Source organism: Lolium perenne, chromosome 5, assembly GCF_019359855.2.
Source record: "Lolium perenne isolate Kyuss_39 chromosome 5, Kyuss_2.0, whole genome shotgun sequence".
NCBI lineage: Eukaryota > Viridiplantae > Streptophyta > Magnoliopsida > Poales > Poaceae > Lolium > Lolium perenne.
In genome coordinates this window covers 11,555,530-11,576,463 of record NC_067248.2, presented here as the reverse complement: position 1 = coordinate 11,576,463, position 20,934 = coordinate 11,555,530, and the positions used below count along the sequence as shown (strand labels likewise).

Here is a 20,934-nt window from a genome sequence, read left to right as displayed (position 1 = left end):
CGTGCTCGCCTGACGATCTGTCGTGCGAGGACCTCGTCCTTCCGGCAACTTCTGATCGATGAGGTAGTCCAGAAAGGCTGGGTCCAGGCCGGAATGATAGCCATCACTTCCCTAGCCGGAGACACTGCCACCTCGGGTTTTCCGGTTAGCGCCCTTAATCGAGGGTATCCGGAGATGCTCCAGGAAAATGCGGGCGGAATTGGTTTCTGCCGGATCCGAGCTTGGATAGCATGTCTGCCGCTGTGTTATCGTCTCTCCTGACGTACTTGACTTCGTATCCGAGGAAGCTCTTGGCAATCTCGTCAACTTCGTCTCTGTAGGCCGCCATGACGGAATTTCTGGCGTTCCAGGTTCCGGCTACTTGTTGTGCCACCAGGTCGGAATCTCCACAGCATATGATGTGCTTGATCCCTATTTCCTTAGCGATGCGCAGACCGTGTAGTAGAGCCTCATATTCCGCCATGTTGTTGGTAGCTTCGAAGTGGATCTGCAGAACATACTGCAATTCTTCTCCGGTAGGGGACTTCAGGGTGACTCCGGCTCCTGAGCCTTGATGCTGCTTGGATCCGTCGAAGTGCATGACCCATGTTTCTGGTTCCGGCTCCAGACTTGCATCCGGAGCTTCTGTCCAATCTGCAACGAAATCTGCGAACACGAGATTTTACCGCAGTCCTTGGCTTGTAAGCGATGTCGAAGGCGGATAATTCGATGCCCCATTTAGCCGTACGTCCTGTTGCGTCGGCGTTGTTGAGAATTGTTGACAGCGGAGCCTTGCTCACGATCCCATTCTTGGATGCTCTTGGAAATAATGCCTCAACTTCCGGCTGCCTAGGAACACGCCATAAGCTAGCTTCTGAAAGTGAGGATATCTCTGGTTTGATTCCGTCAGCACCTCGCTGATGTAGTAGACAGGTCTCTGGACGTCATATTCATGACCTTCTTCCTTTCGCTCCACCACGATGACGAGGCTGACGACTTTGTTGGTAGCTGCCAGGTAAAGGAGCATTGGCTCTGACTCTGCTGGAGCTGCCAAGATAGGAGGGGAGGTGAGTATCTCCTTCAACCCTCGAAGAGCTGCATCAGCTGCGTCGTCCCAGACAAATTTGTCTGTTTTCTTCAGCAGCTTGTACAGAGGTAGTGCCTTCTCGCCAAGACGGCTGACAAACCTACTGATTGCTGCAACACAACCAGTTAGTCGTTGCACATCTTTGAGACAAGTTGGCCTTTTGATGCACAGGATTGCCTTGATCTTTTCCGGGTTAACCTCAATGCCTCTGTGAGAGACTATGAAGCCAAGGAGTTTTCCGGCTGGCACGCCAAAGACGCACTTCAGCGGATTCAACATCATCTTGTACCTGCGGAGGTTGTCGAAGGTTTCTGTGAGATCGCTGATCAAGTCGGATCCTTTCCGGGTCATGACCGCGATGTCGTCGACGTAAGCGTGCACGTTCCGGCCAATTTGGTCCTTCAGGCACCGCTGCATCGTACGTTGGTAAGTAGCACCTGCATTTTTCAAACCAAAAGGCATAGTAACATAGCAGTAAGTACCAAAGGGGGTAATGAATGAAGTCGCCTTTTGGTCGGATTCCTTCATCCGGATCTGATGATACCCGGAATACGCATCAAGAAAACACAGAAGTTCCGCCCCCGCCGTCGAATCAATGACTTGGTCAATGCGCGGCAAGGGGAACGGATCCTTCGGGCAATGTTTTGTTCAAGCCAGAGTAATCGATGCACATTCTTAGTATTTCAGTGTTCTTTTTGGGTACAAGGACGGGATTCGCGACCCAATCGGTATGGATAACTTCTATTACAAAACCTGCTTCTAGTAACTTTGCTAGTTCCATTCCTATGGCGCGGCGCTTCTTATCTCCAAAGCGTCGCATAGCTTGCTTCACCGGTTTGGCCCCGGATTTATGTTGAGGTAGTGCTCGGCGAGTTCCCTAGGTACTCCGGACATGTCGAAGGTTGCCATGCGAAGATATCCATGTTAGCGCGGAGGAACTCGACGAGCGCTTTCCTATTTGGGGTCCATGTTGGCTCCAGTGAAACCTGCTTGGAAGAGTCACCTGGGATGAGGTCGTGCTTCTTGGTTTCTATCGCGGGCTTGAAGGAGGTTTTCTGCTCGGAGATTTGCTTCTTGGTGGTCTGCATCTCAGTCGGATCCACCGCGGCTCTGTAGCCTTTCAGCTCTTCTCCGGATATCACAGACTCTGCGAAGGCGGCTTCGCCTAACTCGCACTCATGAGCTTTTTTGTAGTCTCCGGATACGGTAATCATACCTTTAGGACCCGGAATCTTGAGCTTGTTGTAGATGTAGCACGCTCTTGCGTGGAACTTGTGGTAGGTGGGCCTGCCGAAGATGACGTGGTAGGAGCTCTTGAAGGGCACAACTTCAAACGTGATCTTCTCTACGCGGAAATTATGAACATCGCCAAAAGCCACGGGAAGTGTGATGCTGCCGAGGGAGTTCGCCTTCTTACCCGGAACCACGCCATGAAACTCAGTGGTGCTGTGTTTGAGCTGTTCCTTGGTGAGGTTCATCCGCTCTAGAGTCTCCAGGTACATGATGTTCAGGCTAGCTCCGCCATCCATGAGGCACTTGGAGAAGTCATACCCGTCTATGCGGGGACTTACAACCAAGGCGTAGCACTCCTTTGGCACAATTGCGGGATGATCCTTCCGATCAAATGTGCACGGGATTTCCGACCACGACGTCTGCGGCACAGCCGGAACTATGGCGTTCAGGATCCGGGTAGCTGACTTGGAGGCGCGTACTGTTGGGGTTCCGAGGAAAGTGTGGTAAGCCCCCACGCTCTTTTTGTCGAATGGGTTGGATTTTCCTGCGGATCCTGCCTTGGGATCCGGCGAGTTATCATCCTCATCCATCGCCTCGGAACTATCATCCTCTTTGTCCTTATTCTTGCCCTTGCCACCTTTGCCGCGAGGGCGGTGCTTCCGGGCGCGCTTGTATCCGGCTTCCGGGTCGTTCTTTAGATCATTGACCCACTTGCAGTTGCGGTTGGTATGGGTGGACTTCCCTGTAACCGGATCCAGATGGGCGAGCAGGGCATGTCTCTGTACTCCTCATAGGTTTGCGGTGCGCGGGATCCGGCAGCGGTGACCTCGGAGGTATCTGCTGACCCTGCCGGCTCCGCCTCCGCGTCCGCGTCCTCTTCCGCCTCCTGGACCTCCGCGTTGAAACGCCATGGCGACCATCTCGGATCCGCCACTCTTCTGGTCATCAGGGTTCTTGCGCTTATGGCTGCTGCTGCCGCCGTTGTCACGGTTCTTCTTTTGTTGGTGCAGGGGGATTGCTGTGGCTGCGAGATCACCGCCTGCGTCGTCGTCGGCGGCAGTGTGATCGCTAGCGATGGTGATCATGTCATCCAACGTCAGTTGATTTGCATTGACCATGCAGGTTAGCTTGTGTCGCAGCAATCCTCCTCGCTGCAAGCCCCCAATGAAGGCGTGCATTGCCGTGCGGTTGTCAACGTTCTCGCACTCGTTTCTGCATGCCAACCATCGGGTAAGGAAATTCCTTGATGTTTCGCCCTTCTTCTGGATGCAAGCCTGTAGGTCGCTTGTTGTGGCAGGTCTCTTGTAGGTGCCCCTGAAGTGTTTCTCAAAAGCGTTCTTCAGGTCGAACCAGCAAAAGATGGAGTTCTTCTCGAGGTCGCTGAGCCAGATCCGGGCTGGACCTACAAGGTACAACTGGAGCATGCGGCAGGCGATGTTAGGGGTTCCTCCGGCGAAGGTTACAGCATTGTAGTAATCCTCAATCCAGGTATCCGGCCTTTCGGTGCCATCATAATGCTTCAGATTTCCGGGTAGCTTGAGGTTCATCCTTGGCTTTGGTTCCTCTCGAATCATCCTGCCAAAGCACTTCGGGCCAATGTAGTCGGTTCTGTACTCGTTAAGGCGGTCCCGCGCGTCGCGCGAGCCGTGGCGAGGAGACTTTGAGCGAGAGCGAGATCTCCGGCCATTGCCTCCGCCTCCACCTCTGCCGCCACCGCTAGGTGGTGGGGAGGGAGACCTGCGAGGTGGGCGGTCTGACTTCTTGCTTCCGCCATCTGAATCTCCTCGGCCTTCCTGGTGCTGACTCCGGCTCCTGTGGCTGCCTTCGCCTTGGCGCTGGCTGCCCTGGTCGTTCCGGTGAGGCTCCGGGTCACGGCTCCGACGAGGCTCTGGGTCCCGGCTCCGACGAGGTTCTGGATCGCGGTTCCGGCGAGGCTCTGGACCGCGGTCTTCATTCCGACTCCTCCTGGGCTCGGGCTCATGAACATTGTTGATTCCGGCGAGGTTCCGGCGAGCGCTCCCTGTTTCTGTTTCTTGGCGGCACGTTGTCGCGGATAACAAGCGCACCATGCCCTACGGGCCTGGTGTTTCCGGCTGGACTACGGCGGCGAGGGGGTCGCGGGTAACCGTTGGGTGGAGGTGAGGGGTTGCGGTATTTGCCTCTTCCGGAGTACATCGCGTCCTTTCCCTTCCTTGGATCCGACGGAGGCGTCTGTGACGGAACGGGGATCGGATTTGGGTGCTCCCTTGCCCTTCTTCTGCGCTCCGACGATCCGGTGTGCGATTCATCGTCCTTCTGCGCGGTAGATACACAGTTATCCGGATTGGATTCCAACCTGCGCGAAGTGTCTGCCTTGTTCTGCTGCTGCATTGCTGAAGCGACAAGTGTGCGGAGATAGTTGATGTCAACTTCTTCGTCCTTCTTCTTCAGCAATTCCGCAGCTTTCTGCATGTTGTCCTTTGGAGTTTCCAGCGGCTGGTGATCTGCGGGCGTGTTGAAGGGTATTCTGCGAGGCGGAATTGCTTCTCTAACAATTCGATCGGCCTCCGCCTGCGCATAGGTCATCTTTACCTCCCACTCAGCCCTCATGCTCTTGACCTGCTCGAGTGTGGCAGCAATCTCGCGGTCCTGTCTCTCGAAGTTTTCCGTCCAGGCTGCATGATCTGCCCTTCCTATCCTTAACGCAGCTTCGGTATCGGCGAGCCTCTTGGCTGTGGCCAGCATTTCCTTTCTGGCGGTCTCTAGGGCCTCCAGATCTGCGGCGTCGCCCGGGGTTAAAGGTGTGTTAAGAACTGCTCGCGCGGCCACCTCCTCTGCTGACAAGATTTCCTCCGAGGGAGAATCCCTTTGGGGTCGCACTCGAGACATTGGAGATCCTTGATGGGATGGTTGGGGGTCAGATTGGCTGACCTGGTCTCCGGATCCGGTTTGTCCCAGTAGCTGTTACCGTTGCGAGAACCTGCTTGGGCTGGGCGGAGTCGACTTCAGGCTGATCGCCGTATCCGTACTCCCTTATCTTGCGAACGAAGTCATCAGATTCCGTGGACGGGGTGTCGCCGGAAATTGGGCTCAGATTGCCCAAAATCGACTCTTCAACCGGAGCTTCGCTTTCTCCGACAAGCTGAGCCTGATCCGGATCTGCGCCGCTTTCCGGTGCCTCTACCTGCTCAGGACCAGCTCCTTCTTCTTGAGGGGCGGTTCCTGCGGTATGGGCCAAGAAGTGTACGAAGTGGCACCTCTGCTTTTCTAACACCTGGGAAACCCAGGCGGATCTGCATTGGTCTTCCACCTTTGTTTCCTGCTCGGGGGCGGATTGGGTGGGCTTTGAAATTTCCAGATCCGAGGCGGAATCTTCCTTGGGAAGCTCCTGCATCTCAGATCGGATCTTCGCGACAGCGTCCAGCTCTGCGGCGGTCGCGTCTGCGTTACTTACCAGTGGGTTTCCGTCGGAATCGACGGTTTCCCCGATGAAGATGTGAATGCCGCCAATTGGGACGATGGAGAGCTTGACGGGGTTTGTCCTAGCCGGAATCCAGCACTCATCCGGAGGGACGATCGGCAGATTTCCGGCGTAAAGGACGCGCCCCACAGCGATGGTGTCGTCGTAGCTTCCCATGGCGGAACCCTCCCGGTTCCGGCCTCCAGACGCCACAGGCCCCACGGTGGGCGCCAACTGTCGTTGCCTAATCGACGGTACCTCGGAGGAGGGATCCTCACGAGGGGGAGAAGAAGTAGGGGCCATAGGGCGGAGTGCACACGGGACGGTGGTACGCGAGTTACCCAGCTTCGGAACACCTGCACGATGACAGGGCCTACTGCTGCTTGTCTGGAATTATCTGGGCGCTTTCGCGTTGTTACAATGAGTTGTCGTTGTTGTCTCTAGGGCTCCCGGGATCCGGCTTATAAAGGCGCACGGATCTAGGGTTTACATGGAGAGTCCTAGCCGGATTACAGATAGCCTAGCTACGATACAATATCTTGCCGTGCACGTCACGGATCCGCCTTCCATACACGTCGTACTGGATCCGGGTTCCTCATGGGCCTCCCTGGATCCGGGTCACTCCTAGGTCGGTACGGATCAAATCGATCCTGGGCTGGACTTCTTCCTGCACGATCAACAGCAACTGGGCCGCCCGATGGGCCACATGCCTCATCACCGTCTGTGGGCCACCCGGGCTTGCCGGATCTAGGCACTGTCGATGGTACACCCATGAAGTATACCCACAACACTCATCTGCATGCCATCTATCCTCGATAAGTCATCAGCAATAGGGATACCAACAAGAAAAGAATTAGCACCATGAGGCACCGCTGCCTACTTCCAAGTGGGATTGCCAGGACACATACGAGCCATCAGACTCTGAATATCTTCCGCAGTGACAACTCCCTCTCCAGAAACCTGCACCAAAGCTGTAGGTGCTCCAGACGCTAATGCCTGAGGCTTATAAACTGAGTCCGGGAGTTGAAGATCAAGCGTGGCATCATTCCCACAGCCAACAAAAAAGCTAGAGGGTCTCGGTAGCTTCAGAACTGGGCACCGAATGGTCGGGTGTGCCCCCGAATCACAAACCAAACAGTAATGAGGAACCTTACAGTCCTTCGTAGCATGAGTATTCACAGCGCATTTCCAACAGCGTCCCACCTTCTTCGGCTTCACCATAGGTGCCTCAGGAGCCGGGACAACCACAGGCGTCTGCAGAGGAATCATAGTAGGCGCAGAATTGTCTACTAGAGGCTGCTGTCCCACGGCCATCGGTGCGGGCTGTCCCATAGACGGCACAAGCTGACCGAAAGGCGGCACGGCCAGCCCCCCCCGGTGGCGCGGCTTGCCCCATAGGAGGCATAGACTTCCCCACCTTCTTCTTCCTTCTCTTCTTCCCCTGACCAGCCTGCGGCGGTGGCTGCTGAGGCGCGACTTGTTGCACAGGCGGCTGTACCAGATTCTGCTGCCCGGGCACAGGGTATTGGTACGGACTTTGGTACTGCTGATAATGCTGCTGCTGAGGTACGTACTGCATGGAAGGCACCGGCATATGAATAGGCGGGCGAAACCCCGCCATTGGTCGCGCAAGCGGCGGTGCCGGCCTAGGCGCCGACTGTGCCGTCTGCGGCATGAGAGCCCCCGCCGGCCAACCTTGGAACCCCGGGGGGCCCAAATCCGGGCCGCCGGTAGCAGCAGTCGCGGATGGACCCGGCCCCGACGCGGCCGGCGTAGGCTGAGGCGCAGCCGTCGGCGTCCCAAGCGGTGCAGCCGGGCGCGAAGGCCCAGCCATCTCCTCCCCCGCGCTGCTCCCGACCAGAACTTGCAGGAACGTACGGTTGCGTGTGTTTGCTGAGGACGAGGGCGATGACGATCTTGCGTTGGCGACGGCGCGATGGAGACGTGCGGCGGCGATGCGAGGCTGGTGTACGATGGACGAAACCTCCTCACGAACGCGAGGCAGAGTATGAGGCCGAGCTGCCTGCTGGAGGCCCAAAACAGCACGACCGAAACGGGCCCACTGAGGGCGAGCCGACGATCCCGCCGCGTCGGTTTCGGAACACGGACGCGCGCGATCCACGCTCGTCTCCTCCATCGCCGGCGACTCTGATTCCCCGGCCGGCAGCCACGGCGCCTTGACGAACTCCTCGGTCGTCCGACCTGCCGTCCTCTTCATAGCCTCCTCGACAAAATCAGCGAACACCGCCGGCGGAGAGATCCGTCTCGGAGGCAGGGGACCCCTCCACCCCTTCAACCGCACAAGCGGCTTAGGTAGCCGGAGGCCGGGCGGCGAGGTCGATGCCGATCTCCCACGAACCGAGGTCTTCACAGCAGGGGCTGGCGACAAGGAACGGGGTCTCACGTCCTGGACGTCCTCCGATCCCGCCGCCGCCGCCCTACACTCCCAAGGACGCGAATCCGCCGTGGGATAACCGATTTTGGACCAGAAGTCATTGAGCAGATCGTCGCCGCTGCGATGGTCATGATGATCGAGGGGCAGCACACGAGGAATGTCGTCGAGCCCAGCCCATGCCACCTCTTCGGCCATTGAAATCTCGCTCTCCTCCTCCCCTCCTCCATCTAGGGCCTGAAAACGAGAACCTGATCCGGGAGAAAGCTTCGCCGGGGTCAAACCATGGCCAAGAGGCGGTAAGACCAGCCTCCGCCGTGGCCGACGCGCCGGCGGCGTCACCCAAGTCACCGCTGAACCCTCAGTCATCTCATCTCAGCCGCTAAAGGAAACTAGCATATGCTGTCATTAAAAATGTGTAACCCGCGAACAACCGTGAAAAACCACATAAAAACCGCTTAGAAAAAAACGCCAAAGGAAAAAACTAGTGGAAACCATAAAAACCGCCGTTGTTACCACGCGCTACTGGGCCGACCACCTCGCGAAAACCTGCGGGAATGCAGGAGCGTAGGGTTTTCTTATGTAAATAGATGAAAGTGTGACACCATGTGAGGTGTGACACCATCGCGGGTTTCTCCTTAATAGTAAAGATAGCTAACGAAACTCGAAACCGATTGTCGGAATGGACTCGTATCATCTACATGCATCTTTTTCATGTACAACTTATGTTGAATCGAAGCATGATTGTGTTGATTAGAAAAGAATGGGTGGAGGAGGTTAAGGGAGAGTGAGCAGAAGCAAAGCACGTGCAAACCTTGCATAGCTAGAGCTGAGAACGGGGCAAACCCTAGGGAAACGACCGATTCGAGTGTACCTCGAGGACCTGACCCAAGGGTGTTTTTGAGTGCTTTAAGAACCGCACTGGCCACAACGCGGAGCCCTACCACACAACCAATCAACCCGTTTTCTTCTCCACCCAGCCTATCCCAAAAGCATGCGACCTACCAAAGGCGTCCTAAATATCGACGTATAACACTAAAGAGACAAACCCTATGCTCCTGCATGCCCGCAGGTTTTCGCGAGGTGGTCGGCCCAGTAGCGCATGGTAACAACGGCGGTTTTTATGGTTTCCACTAGTTTTTTCCTTTGGCGTTTTTTTCTAAGCGGTTTTTATGCGGTTTTTCACGGTTGTTCGCGGGTTACACATTTTTTTATTTTAAAATGTACAAATTTTAAAATTGTTCAGATTCAAAATTTGTTCATTTTTAAATTTGTTCAAATTCGAAATTTGGTAGTTTTTGAAAACTGTTTAATTTTGAAATTTGTTCAAATTTGAAATTTGTTCAGTTTTAGAAAATGTTCAGAAAAGAGGAAACGCGGCCTGGGCAAGCAAACAAATAAATGAGCCAGCCCACCCGGGATCAACTTCAGGCGATGCGTTGCTGGCGCACGCTATGAGGGCGCTATAGAGGCTCTGGAAGAGGGCCACGGAGCAAAGGGCTCCCAACTACGCAGGTACCATCTGATATCTTGTTCGCGCCACCTTGATAGCACATTATCAACTTGATTGATGTTGAACTGCTCATTAACTTGTTCAACAGCATAAGTATTATACTAACATGCTCTGCAACTTACAAAATTTATACTCTGCAATGTCAGTCGGAGAGACACCTCAAGAATTAGTTTTTATAAAACTGGAAGATCAGCCGTTTTGTCATTTAGTTACTCAACTCAAAGAATCTTACTCCCTCCGGTTCAAATAATATATCTATTATTTTTGGGCAATTATTTTGAACCAGAGGGAGTATTCACTTTATGAACACCTATTTTCGGTTAACCCCAAAATGACCTTAAATCAACAGCTCAGTTTTTCACACCGTCTTTAATTCTATAGACAAAGGTGACGCACGCAATACAGTATCTTCTTTGGTAGATAAAACTCGGGATTGTATTTCATTGTGCTAGTGCGCACACTCATCAAAGAGTCTATATATAGTTGCCTATATCATACTTGTACGGCAGTATGGCTTTCCTCTGAGGGGTTAACAAGTCTATGCCATACAGATTGTAATCCTTGATATCTTTGAGTAATACAAATCCATTCGCAAACAAAAAAAAAGAACTGAAACAAACAATATCTAGTGCTACAAGAAGGGTTTTTAGTATCATAGTATGGGCATATTGACAGATTCAGTTATTCGTGTTAACTGATATCTACAGCCTATACTATTCATGCCAGTTCTTCAACTCTAATTGCTAATTGTCGGTGCAGATCGCTGCAGCGTGTTGACTTCTCTTTCTCCATGTCCCACAGCAAGAGAACCGATAAACCTCAGGTTTGCATCTCTTATTGCGTGCATCTCCGCGACTACATCCCGTATCAGCATTCGCTCTCTAGGTTGCTGCTTTGAGCAGGATAAGCCGACCCTAATGACACAGATCAAACATTCCTGAATCCTTCTTCTTGTAGTGTTATCATTGATGTCATTGTGCAGCCATATTGTTGGATCAGCTATCTCCAGGATTCTGTCAGGGAGAGCAGCCTCTGTAAACTTGTGAAGATCTTTTGAATCTCTGAACATATCATCCGTTGGGCTTCTACCTGTTACCATCTCAAGCAGCAATATCCCAAGGCTATAAACATCACCAAGAGTTGAGATTGGAGAACCTTCGCCGTACTCTACAGTTGTGAAAAGTAATATTGATCACCATATAATATTTATGGAACTAGGGCAATGGTATATAAATGAAAAGCACAATAATTTCAGTTACCTGGAGCAACATAGCCAATGGAGCCTCTTATCCCAATTGTGCTATTTGAATTTTGCCAGGTTGTGCTTCCAATTACAGGGAGGATCCTTGATATACCAAAGTCTCCAACTCGGGCACTCATGTCTTCTCCAAGAAGGATGTTGCCTGGCTTGACATCGCAATGAACAATTGGCTGCTGGGAGTGATTATGAAGATATTCCAAAGCATCTACAACTTGGACAGCAATATCTAGCCTTTGAGCTAGGCTCAGAGTATTGTTGAGAGTGCAAATGTTGTCTTTTGGATGAAGCCAACCATCCAAGCTACCGTTGGGCATGAGGTCCAGAACCAATGCCTTGAAGTCTTGGCCTTGGGGATCGATGCTTGAGCAGCACGTGATAATCTTTATGAGATGACGGTGACGTACCCTTCTCAGCGACTCACATTCAGCTTCGAAACTCTTAGAAGATCCTGACTGCTGAAGGTTAAATACTTTTACAGCCACGGGTGTATCGTTATCATGTAAAATGCATTTGTAAACTTCACCATATCTTCCTTTGCCAAGCAAGTTAGATTCTGAAAACCCATCAGTTCCTCTGAACAATGCCTGATAAGAAACTCTTGGAAATTGTTCTTCAGTACTTGTTGGTGGAGCTTGAATCTTTCGCCTTTGTTTGAGATTCCAAATAATAACAGTGACCAAAACAAGGAACAAAATTGCTCCTATTCCTGGTAGAGAAATCAGCAGAGAGTTCGACTTATGTTTTTCGCTACCTTTTAAAGTATGTGTGGAGCAAGGAACCAAGTGAATCTGGGGTACTCCTCCACACAATTGTGTATTTCCAGTAACTGATGCAGCATGCAGGTATTTGAAAACACCCCCTTTTGGCACTTCACCTTGCAAATCATTATAGGATAGATCCAAATCCCACAAAAATGTCAAATTCTGTAACGCGGTGGGGATCCGCCCTGACAAGTTGTTATGTGCTAGATACAGTTGCTGCAGGTGGCCAATACTACCAAGGGCATCAGGAATGTTACCAGAGAACTTGTTCATGGTCAGATTCAGTAACTGGAGCCCTTTCATATTCTTCAGTGATTTAGGTATACTTCCCTCAAACGAGTTATTGTCTAACAAGAGCACATCCAACACTACGCAATTCTGTATACTGTCGGGTACCTTGCCCGACAACTGATTTCCTGATAGAATCAGGTGGTTAAGGTTTGACAAGCTACCAACTTCAGTAGGAAGGGGTCCAGAGAGGGAATTGTATGATAAGTCCAAATACCATGAAAGGGAAGGCAACTCTAAAATCTCCCTCGGAATGGAGCCATTAAGTCGGTGGTTACTTGACAAATCAAGTGCAAAAAGTGTTCCCAACTTGCCTAAGCTTGCTGGAATTGGCCCCTCCAAGTTGTTATAGTATGCATAAAACCTATTCAACTGTGAAAGGTTTCCTAGAGACGACGGTATGACACCAGACAAGCTATTATTGTATATGTATAGCTCAACCAAGTTTTCCAGCTTGCCAATGCTTTCCGGAATTAGCCCAGATATGCTATTGTTTGCTATGTAAAGCATGCTAAGACCTACCAAATTACCAATTACTTCAGGGATACTCCCAGAGATCCTATTTGTATCCAAGATTAACTTCTGGAGAGTTGTTGAGAGGTTCACAACTGAACCTGGTAGCTGTCCACTGAACAAGTTTTCGGAGAGAATCAAGACCGACAACTGGGTGCAGTTTGCCAAAGAAGTGATGAATTCCCATCCCTGTTTGTCATTCGCTTCAAAGCTATTTTCAGCGAGATGTAGACCCTGGAGAGCTTTCAGCCTCCCCAAAGTGGACGGCACATATCCGCCAAGTCTATTGCCAGACAACTCCAGATACTTGACAGATTGCAGCGTCCCCAAAGTGGGAGGGACATACCCGTTAAATCTATTGACACCGAGAAGAACTTCTGTTAACTGAGATAGATTGGATAGCGATGAAGGGATGGTTCCAGTGAACTGGTTAAAACCCAAGCTAAGAACTTGCATAATGGGGAACTTGCTGCCGATGTCATCTGGAATACTTCCATACAACATGTTTGCGCTCAAGTCAATGTACGCCAGCGACGACAAGTTGTAGAGGGAGGGTGGGAGCATACCAGAAAGGTTGTTATAGGGGAGAGAGAAGTACCGTATGCTCTGCATACTGCCGAGCCGTGGTGGGATTGAGCCAACAAGTTGGTTCGTGGAGAACTCGAGGTATCGTAGATCGGATAGGTTGGCCAGTGATGCCGGGATGAGTCCTGTGAATCTGTTGTTCATTAGCGAGATCGCCTTGAGGGACGTCAGCCTTTCGCCGAGCTCGGCTGGGATTTCCCCACCAAGGTTGTTGTTGTCCAGATAAAGGACGGTCATGTTGATGCAGAAGCTCAGGTTTACCGGTAAAGTGCCGGAGAAAGAGTTGTTGGTTAGCTCGAGTATCCGCAGGCGGCGTAGGCGTCCCACGCTCGCCGGAATCTCACCGTGGAGCCTGTTGGTGCTGAGGTTCAACGTCCGCAGGAACGTGAGGTTCCCGATGGCCGGGGAAAGCGCTCCGGTGAGCGCGCTGCCGTACAGGCTCAGCGCCACCACTCGCGCTGGATGCCGGTGGCTGCACGTCACGCCCTCCCAGCTGCAGAAGTGGGCGCTGCTGTTCCAGGAGGCCACCGCATCGTGGTTGAGCTGGGCTTTGAAAGCAAGCAGCGCCGCATCGTCGCCAGCGCTCACCGTGGAGATGACGAGGGCGGCGACAAGCGACAATAGCAAGCTCATGATCCCCGTTGCTATGCGTATTTTTTCGACAAAGAGTATCTTACTGTTTCTTGGGTTAGTTGCGCAGAAGCAATGGCTTGCTTGATGCTTGGCCATGCACGTTGCTCGATAGTGAGGTCTTATAGCTAGCGCCTAGCGGTACGCCGGTACTAGTTTAGCCAGCCAACACACCTATCTATGTCTACACGCGAAAATACGCAGGAATCAGGAGTACCTGATAACTTGCCGGGCCTAAAAACCGTATTTCCAGACCTCCAAAAATTGCAAATAAATTTTTTGTACGTAGAGGATGTCTTTTTTTCATACCCAAATTCAAAAGTATGTAGCTTAGATAAAAATGATAAGTTTCGAATGAACAGTCTTCCTGTAACTTAGATGTTGGACAACTATATGTAACTTAAGGCTAGAGTAAATTATATCGGGTTCAGGAGTACTCATGTCCAGAAAATTCCCTTTACTCCTACACGATCTATTTTCTTAAATCGTCAATATTTTAGTGGACCACTTGTGCGTAAAGCTATCAATGGAATGGAGTGTGACGTCGCCCGTCCAGGCAAGAAATGTCGGGTGACTGCTCGGTAGGCCGGCCGGTTGACTTGACCGGTCACAATGCGGTCCGCTCACGTTTGGAAACACCTTAGTGGTGCGGAAATACATCTGAACTATCAGTGCTTCTTCAGTCCCTCGTTTGCACCTGATACGTTCATGGTGCCTTCTTTTCTGAAAGGTCTCCTTTTCGTTTTAGTGGAACATCATGTTTGTTTGTTGCGAGGAATTCTACGATGCTTGGGAGGTACCATCAGGTACCGGTACCTTCTGGTACCACTTCAAAGATCCACCGTTGATTGCTACGAGATGGTGTGTCGCAAGGGATTGCAATGACAAAAGTGAAAACTTCACGGAAGAGTGCTATTGCTGTGTCTCACTGCCAGACATGCCGTGTTTTTTTTTTTTTTTTTTTTTTTTTGAGAACAGTACAACGCAGACATGCCGTGTTGGCGTACCAAGAATCCCAAGAAAGACTGCCAGGAACATTGCCCAATCTGCAACCCTAACTGCCCGTCTGAATCAGCATCAGCAGTGGAATCACATGAATAAGAGAATGCTTAATAATCATGTTTGTTGCTACAATATAAAGTTAGTTCAGTGATATTCGAATGAAATAAGATGCTGATGCACACAATATCTTTTCCACTAGCTTATCTCTATGTAAGTTCCAATAAAAATAACACGAGTTTGGCCCAAAATATTTGTTGGTATGAAGTTAAATTGATCGTATGTTTCGATGGTAGCCAAATTTATCCTACTGATTTATTTTTATTGTTGTTAATTCCAATGTCTTCTTTTTGCAGACTCAACTTTCTTTTATCAATAAATATATTACACTGCTGCATATTATTCGCATGTGCACCGGCCGCTATCTGCAAGCATAAACCCCAATTTTCCTGGGATCTGGCTCGATTAGCAGTGGACGCACCGCCAGTTCTAGCAGAATAGTATAATAAAACTATGGAATCGTCGATACCCCAATAGGGGCGACCGGTGTGACTTTATATAGAAGGAAACATACAATACAGGACATTACCGTGTACCTCTCGTACACCAGCCGTATTCCTCATAGACACGGAATAGGTAGCTAGAGATTGTATACAATACGTTTAACACTCCCCCTCAATCATAACTTATCTAAGTTAAGATTGCGTCTAAATATCTCTAGCTTTCTAGTAGAAAGTGATTTAGTAAATCCATCTGCTAGCTGATCTCCTGAAGGTATAAACCTAATGTCCAAAAGTTTCTTAGCTACTCTCGCACGAAAAAAGTGATAGTCCACCTCTATATGTTTAGTCCTTGCATGAAAGACTGGATTAGCAGAGAGATATGTAGCTCCAATATTGTCACACCATAAACACGCAGCTCTTGGCTGTGGTACTCCCAATTCTTGCAATAAAGTTTGCACCCAAATTACTTCTGCAGTGGCATTTTCTAGTGCTTTATATTCAGCTTCAGTACTAGAGAGAGAGAGACAGTTGCTTGCTTTCGCGCACACCATGAGATTAGATTTGATCCCAAAAACACAGCAAAGCCACCTGCAGACCTTCTATCATCAGGGCATCCTGCCCAATCAGCATCAGAGAATGCATTGACAAGAATAGAATCAGATTTACTAATACGCAGACCAAGTGAGATAGTTCCTCTCAAATATCTTAGAATTCTCTTGACCGCTGTCCAATGAACTATAGTGGGAGCATGTAAGAACTGGCAGACCTTATTAACAGAAAAAGCTATGTCAGGTCTAGTCAAGGTAATATACTGCAGGGCACCCACAATACTCTGTATCGAGTAGAATCTTCCATACTCAAAGCATCTCCATCAGAATAGACAACTTCTCCGAAATTGACAGAGGAGTATCAACTTATTTGCATAACTTCATATTAACACGGCCAAGTAAATCATGTGCATATTTTTCCTGAGACAAGATAATACCATCTGAGACCTTTCTCACCTCAATTCCCAAGAAATAGTGCAATTCTCCAAGATCCTTCAAAGCAAAGGACAAACCAAGATCATGTAACAGAGCATCCACAGCTTGATCAGATGAGCTGACTACAACAATATCATCAACATATATAAGCATAAAGATAGATACTCCCCCTTTGTTGTAGAAGAACAACGAGGTATCAGCCTTGGATGCCCGAAATCCAAGAGCATTAAGCTTGGAACTTAAGCGCGCATACCAGGCACGAGGAGCCTGTTTCAAACCATAAAGCGCTTTATCAAGCTTACATACATGATCCAGACATGTGTGATCCTCATAACCAGGAGGTTGTCGCATATAGACCTCTTCTTCCAGAACACCATGTAAGAACGCGTTCTTCACGTCAAGTTGTCGGAGCTTCCAAATATGAGAGATAGCCAAGGCAAGAACCAAACGAATCGTAGCCACCTTGACGACAGGACTAAAGGTATCCTCATAATCAATACCGTACCTTTGCTTAAATCCTTTAGCAACCAAACGTGCCTTGTATCGATCAATAGTGCCATCAGCTTTCCGTTTCACCTTGTAGACCCTCTTACAATCAATAACATTGCGTCCACGAGTAGCAGGAACAAGATGCCAAGTATTATTGTGCATAAGAGCAGAAAATTCATCATCCATTGCCATTTTCCAATTAGGATCAGCAAGAGCTTCTTGAAGATTATCAGTTCCCCAGTAGCACAAAAATTAGCAAAACGAATTTTGTCATACCGAATACGCCCATCCGTAATGATCTTTGGTTGAACAATACCATGTTGCAGCCTTGTACGTGGCCCTTCAGCAGAAGCTACAGGAGGTGGCTGCACAAGAAATCCCGGACCTGTACCAGCAGAGGCAGCACCGTCAGCAGTATCAGAAAAATCAGCCACAGATGATCCGGGCGACTCTATGTGCGAGGAACTAGCCGCAGAAGATCCATCGGACGGGTCGCTTTCTGGGTGCGAAGCAGGAGTGCGCTGCCCAGGCGCCGGGCCCAGCGAATCTGCGGAGGGCGCGGACGAAACAGGCGTCGCCACGCCACCAGATAGCGACGAAGACGTGTTCCGCACAGCAGCCGAGGGAGCCCGATCCGAAGATGACGCAGCAGGCGATCCCGAGGCAGATTCACCAGATCCCGAAGAGGATTGTGTCGCTGTCTAGGAAACATCTCCAGAATTAGCACTATTTTCAATAAAATCAGCAGATTCCTGCACATCATGCTCAGCAAAATTGTCATCAGTAGGATTAGCATCAACATCAGTTCATAATTTGTGACCCCCAAGCATAGGTAGGTAAAGGTTTGGTGACAAAAGAGAGATTTCATCACGTAGTTGCTCACCGGCATTAGGATGAAGGTGTGCAAATGGGACAGACTCATCAAACACAACATCCCGAGAAATATACACACGTCCAGTGGAGATATCAAGACACTTGTAACCCTTGTGACGGTCACTATACCCAAGAAAGACACATTGTTTTGAGCGAAACTCGAGCTTACGAGAATTGTACGGACGAAGATTAGGCCAAACCTCACAACCAAAAATGCGAAGGAAAGAGTAGTCAGGTTTGGAGTGGAAAAACGCTCAAAAGGAGACTGGGAGTTGATAACCTTACTAGGAAGGCGATTAATCAAATAAACCGCCGTAGAGAAAGTCTCATCCCAATATTTGAGAGGCATGGAAGCGTAGGCAAGAAGAGACAACCCAACCTCAACAATGTGCCTATGTATACGTTCCGCGGATCCATTTTGTTGATGAGCATGAGGACAAGAAACATGATGAGAGATCCCCACTTTTTTGAAAAAAAGAGTTAAGTTTGTGATATTCTCCACCCCAATCAGTTTGAAGAGCAAGAATTTTCTTATCAAAGAGTCGTTCGACATGATGCTGAAAGTCATGAAACTTCTGAAACACATCAGATTTATTTTTCAACAGATATATCCATGTAAATTTGCTATAATCATCAATAAAACTGACATAATATTTATAACGACCAACGGACGCAAGGGTAGGTCCCCATACATCAGAAAAGACAAGTTGTAAAGGAACAGTGGAAACACTGAAAGACTTAGGATAAGGTAACTGATGACTTTTAGCTTTTTGACAAGCATCACAAACAGACTCTTTACTAGACTCCCTAAACTGAATATTATTATCACGAAGAATTTGTTGCACTACTACTGGCGAAGGATATCCTAGACGCCGGTGCCAATGCAAAGAGGACTGCACACCAAAAGCTTGTTTCTCGGATGGAGAGGATGACGATGAAGAAGGGAGCGGATATAGACCACCAACACATCTACCTTGAAGAAGGATTTCACTCGTGTCCTGATCCTTAAGAAAAAATGATTAGGCCAATATTCAGCAAAAGCATGGTTATCTTTGGTAAGATGGTGAGTAGAAAGGAGGCTTTTGGTGGCTTGAGGAACATGCAAAATATTATTGAGGCGAAGATTATGATTGGGGGTACGAAATAATGAATGACCAATGTGATGTATATCCATACCTTGACCATTTGCATTGTGAATTTGGTCTGAACCTTGATAGCGATCTCTCACAGTTAGCTTATCCAGTTCTCCTGTAATATGATCCGTAGCCCCCGTGTCGCTGTACCAATTGGTATCTACGCCATAAGAATTCACCACCACTCCAGCAGACCATTATGGTCCTTGAAAGTTTTTGTTGAAGCGTTTCCAACATCGGAACACCGGATGTCCATCTCTGCCACATATCTGGCAGACAACATCTGATCCTGCACCGCGACGTCCACCCCCTCCTTGGCGTTGTTGATGCTGCTGATAGTTCCCGCTGCTGCCTTGAGAGTAGTAGTTTCCGCCGCCGCCATTGTTGTGTTGTGGGGCATTGCCTCGGCCACCACCATTGTAGCCTCCATGTCCGCCGCTTTGCTGGTAGTTGCCACCACCACGACCACCTCGATATCCACCACGATTCCCGTAGCTATCACCACGTTGAGCAGCATTGACAGAAGAGTCTTGACCAAACACTCCATGGTCACTGTCGGAGTTCCGACCTTCAATACGAGATTCGTAAGAAACAAACTGGGCATAGAGATCACTGATGCTAACATGCTTTTCTGCCTTAATCATCGCTGTAATTGCTGCCACAAAACCGTCATAGCTATCATCAAGACCTGCCAGAATATAGGAGATGATGTCTTCATCATCGAGTTTCTTCCCTGCATTAGCCATCTCATCTGCAAGGGATTTGATTCGGCCGAAGTAGGCCTGCCATGTTCTGTACTCCTTCCGGGTTTGATTCAGCTGGTACGGAGATGAACAATATAGGCTTTGGACACGGAGGAGAACATCTCTGTGACTGTCATCCTGATGTGGACATAAATACCTCAGATACGAACAATTACACTACACGCGGATATATTTATCAGGAGATTTCTAGTAGTAACTTTAAAATATATTATTTAATTATTACAAACAGCGCTACTACATATCGGTGTTTAATATGCAGAATAACTACTGATCTCTACAAACCAAGGGTAAAGCTGCGTCACGAGTATGTATATATTACATCCATCGAAGATGTTGCTACCATGCATGCCCGCTCAAGGAGTTGGATCTCAGCCATGCATGCAAATATGTTCAGGCCACGTCCATGCCAATATACCCATGCGAGAGTTTCTTGTACATACATCCAGCTGAAGTCAACCGTACAAGTTAGTTCCAAATTGGATATGGCCAGGGACACCAGGCGGCCCAACGATACAAGGCCGAACCAGGCGCACATACAAGACTTGCAACGCAGAGATTTCCAAAGCAGTGTCGCCTCGTCTACTCCGTTGTCTGCCATCAATAAATAGATAATCTCATCTAGGGTTTTACTTGGATTTTGATTAGACTTAAAAATAGCCATTGCTGCAACTCTCGTGTACTTCTTTTGAGGCCAACGTCCAGAACAAGACCGACTATTCAGAATCCTACCTTTTCAATAAAGGTTTCATCTATATCCGCAATATTCTGATTGCAATATTAGTTCTTACTTGTTCTCGATTTCAGGTAGGAATTAAGACCCTCGCTGGTCAGGCTGATCGTGCTTCCGCAAGATCAGTAACACCCGGAGATTGTCCTAGCGTTTGCATTGGCGCACGAACTTTGCACGTGTAGTCGGATCGTCAAGCACGAACTCCACCAACAAATCGATTTATCCACATCTCATCGAAAGATCGGCCACCTTTGCCCTATCACATCCAGACCTCCCTTGCGCTGCGCAGGCCCGCCACCTGCACCAGGACCTCCCTGGTCATGTTCCTGAGCAGATACCCGAGGACAGATTGATCTTGCGCGATCCACCGGGTGTACTCTGGATTTCTGATTTTCACCTCCTTCCCATCGTTGTCCTTGGTAGCGATGTCCTTTTCTGGTTCCTCCTCTGAACCATCAAGATAACCGGCGAGTTGAGCACCCCTGATCGCCGGCATGAACTGAGCTTTCCAGATCATGAAGTTCTCCGTCGTCAATTTTTCTGAGACAGACTCGCCGAGAGATCCTCCAGCGGGCGCCATTGAAGACAACGAAGACGGAGCGAAGCTCATAGCAATCTCAATGTGATCTACGGAAGAAGTCGCTCTAATACCATATAATAAAACTATGGAATCGTCGATACCCCAATAGGGCCGACCGGTGTGACTTTATAAAGAAGAAAACATACAATACAGGAGATTACCGTGTACCTCTCGTACACCAGCCGTATTCCTCATAGAC

At 49.4% G+C, this 20,934-nt stretch overlaps 1 protein-coding gene and 1 non-coding gene across 2 annotated transcripts; both read right to left on the bottom strand.

Annotated features, from left to right (window-relative positions):
* Positions 1 to 10,121: 10,121 nt before the first annotated feature.
* Positions 10,122 to 13,737, bottom strand: LOC127298970 (uncharacterized). The gene is given in 3 exon segments (XM_051328835.2): positions 10,122 to 10,438; positions 10,440 to 10,810; positions 10,903 to 13,737. Coding segments are annotated over 3 exon segments (3,231 nt in total). The 5' UTR covers positions 13,685 to 13,737; the 3' UTR covers positions 10,122 to 10,360.
* A 5,504-nt stretch (positions 13,738 to 19,241) lies between these two features.
* On the bottom strand, positions 19,242 to 19,389 carry LOC127304933 (small nucleolar RNA Z247). The gene has a single exon (XR_007853596.1). It is a non-coding gene; the product is annotated as a small nucleolar RNA Z247 (small nucleolar RNA).
* Between the last annotated feature and the right edge of the window lie 1,545 nt (positions 19,390 to 20,934).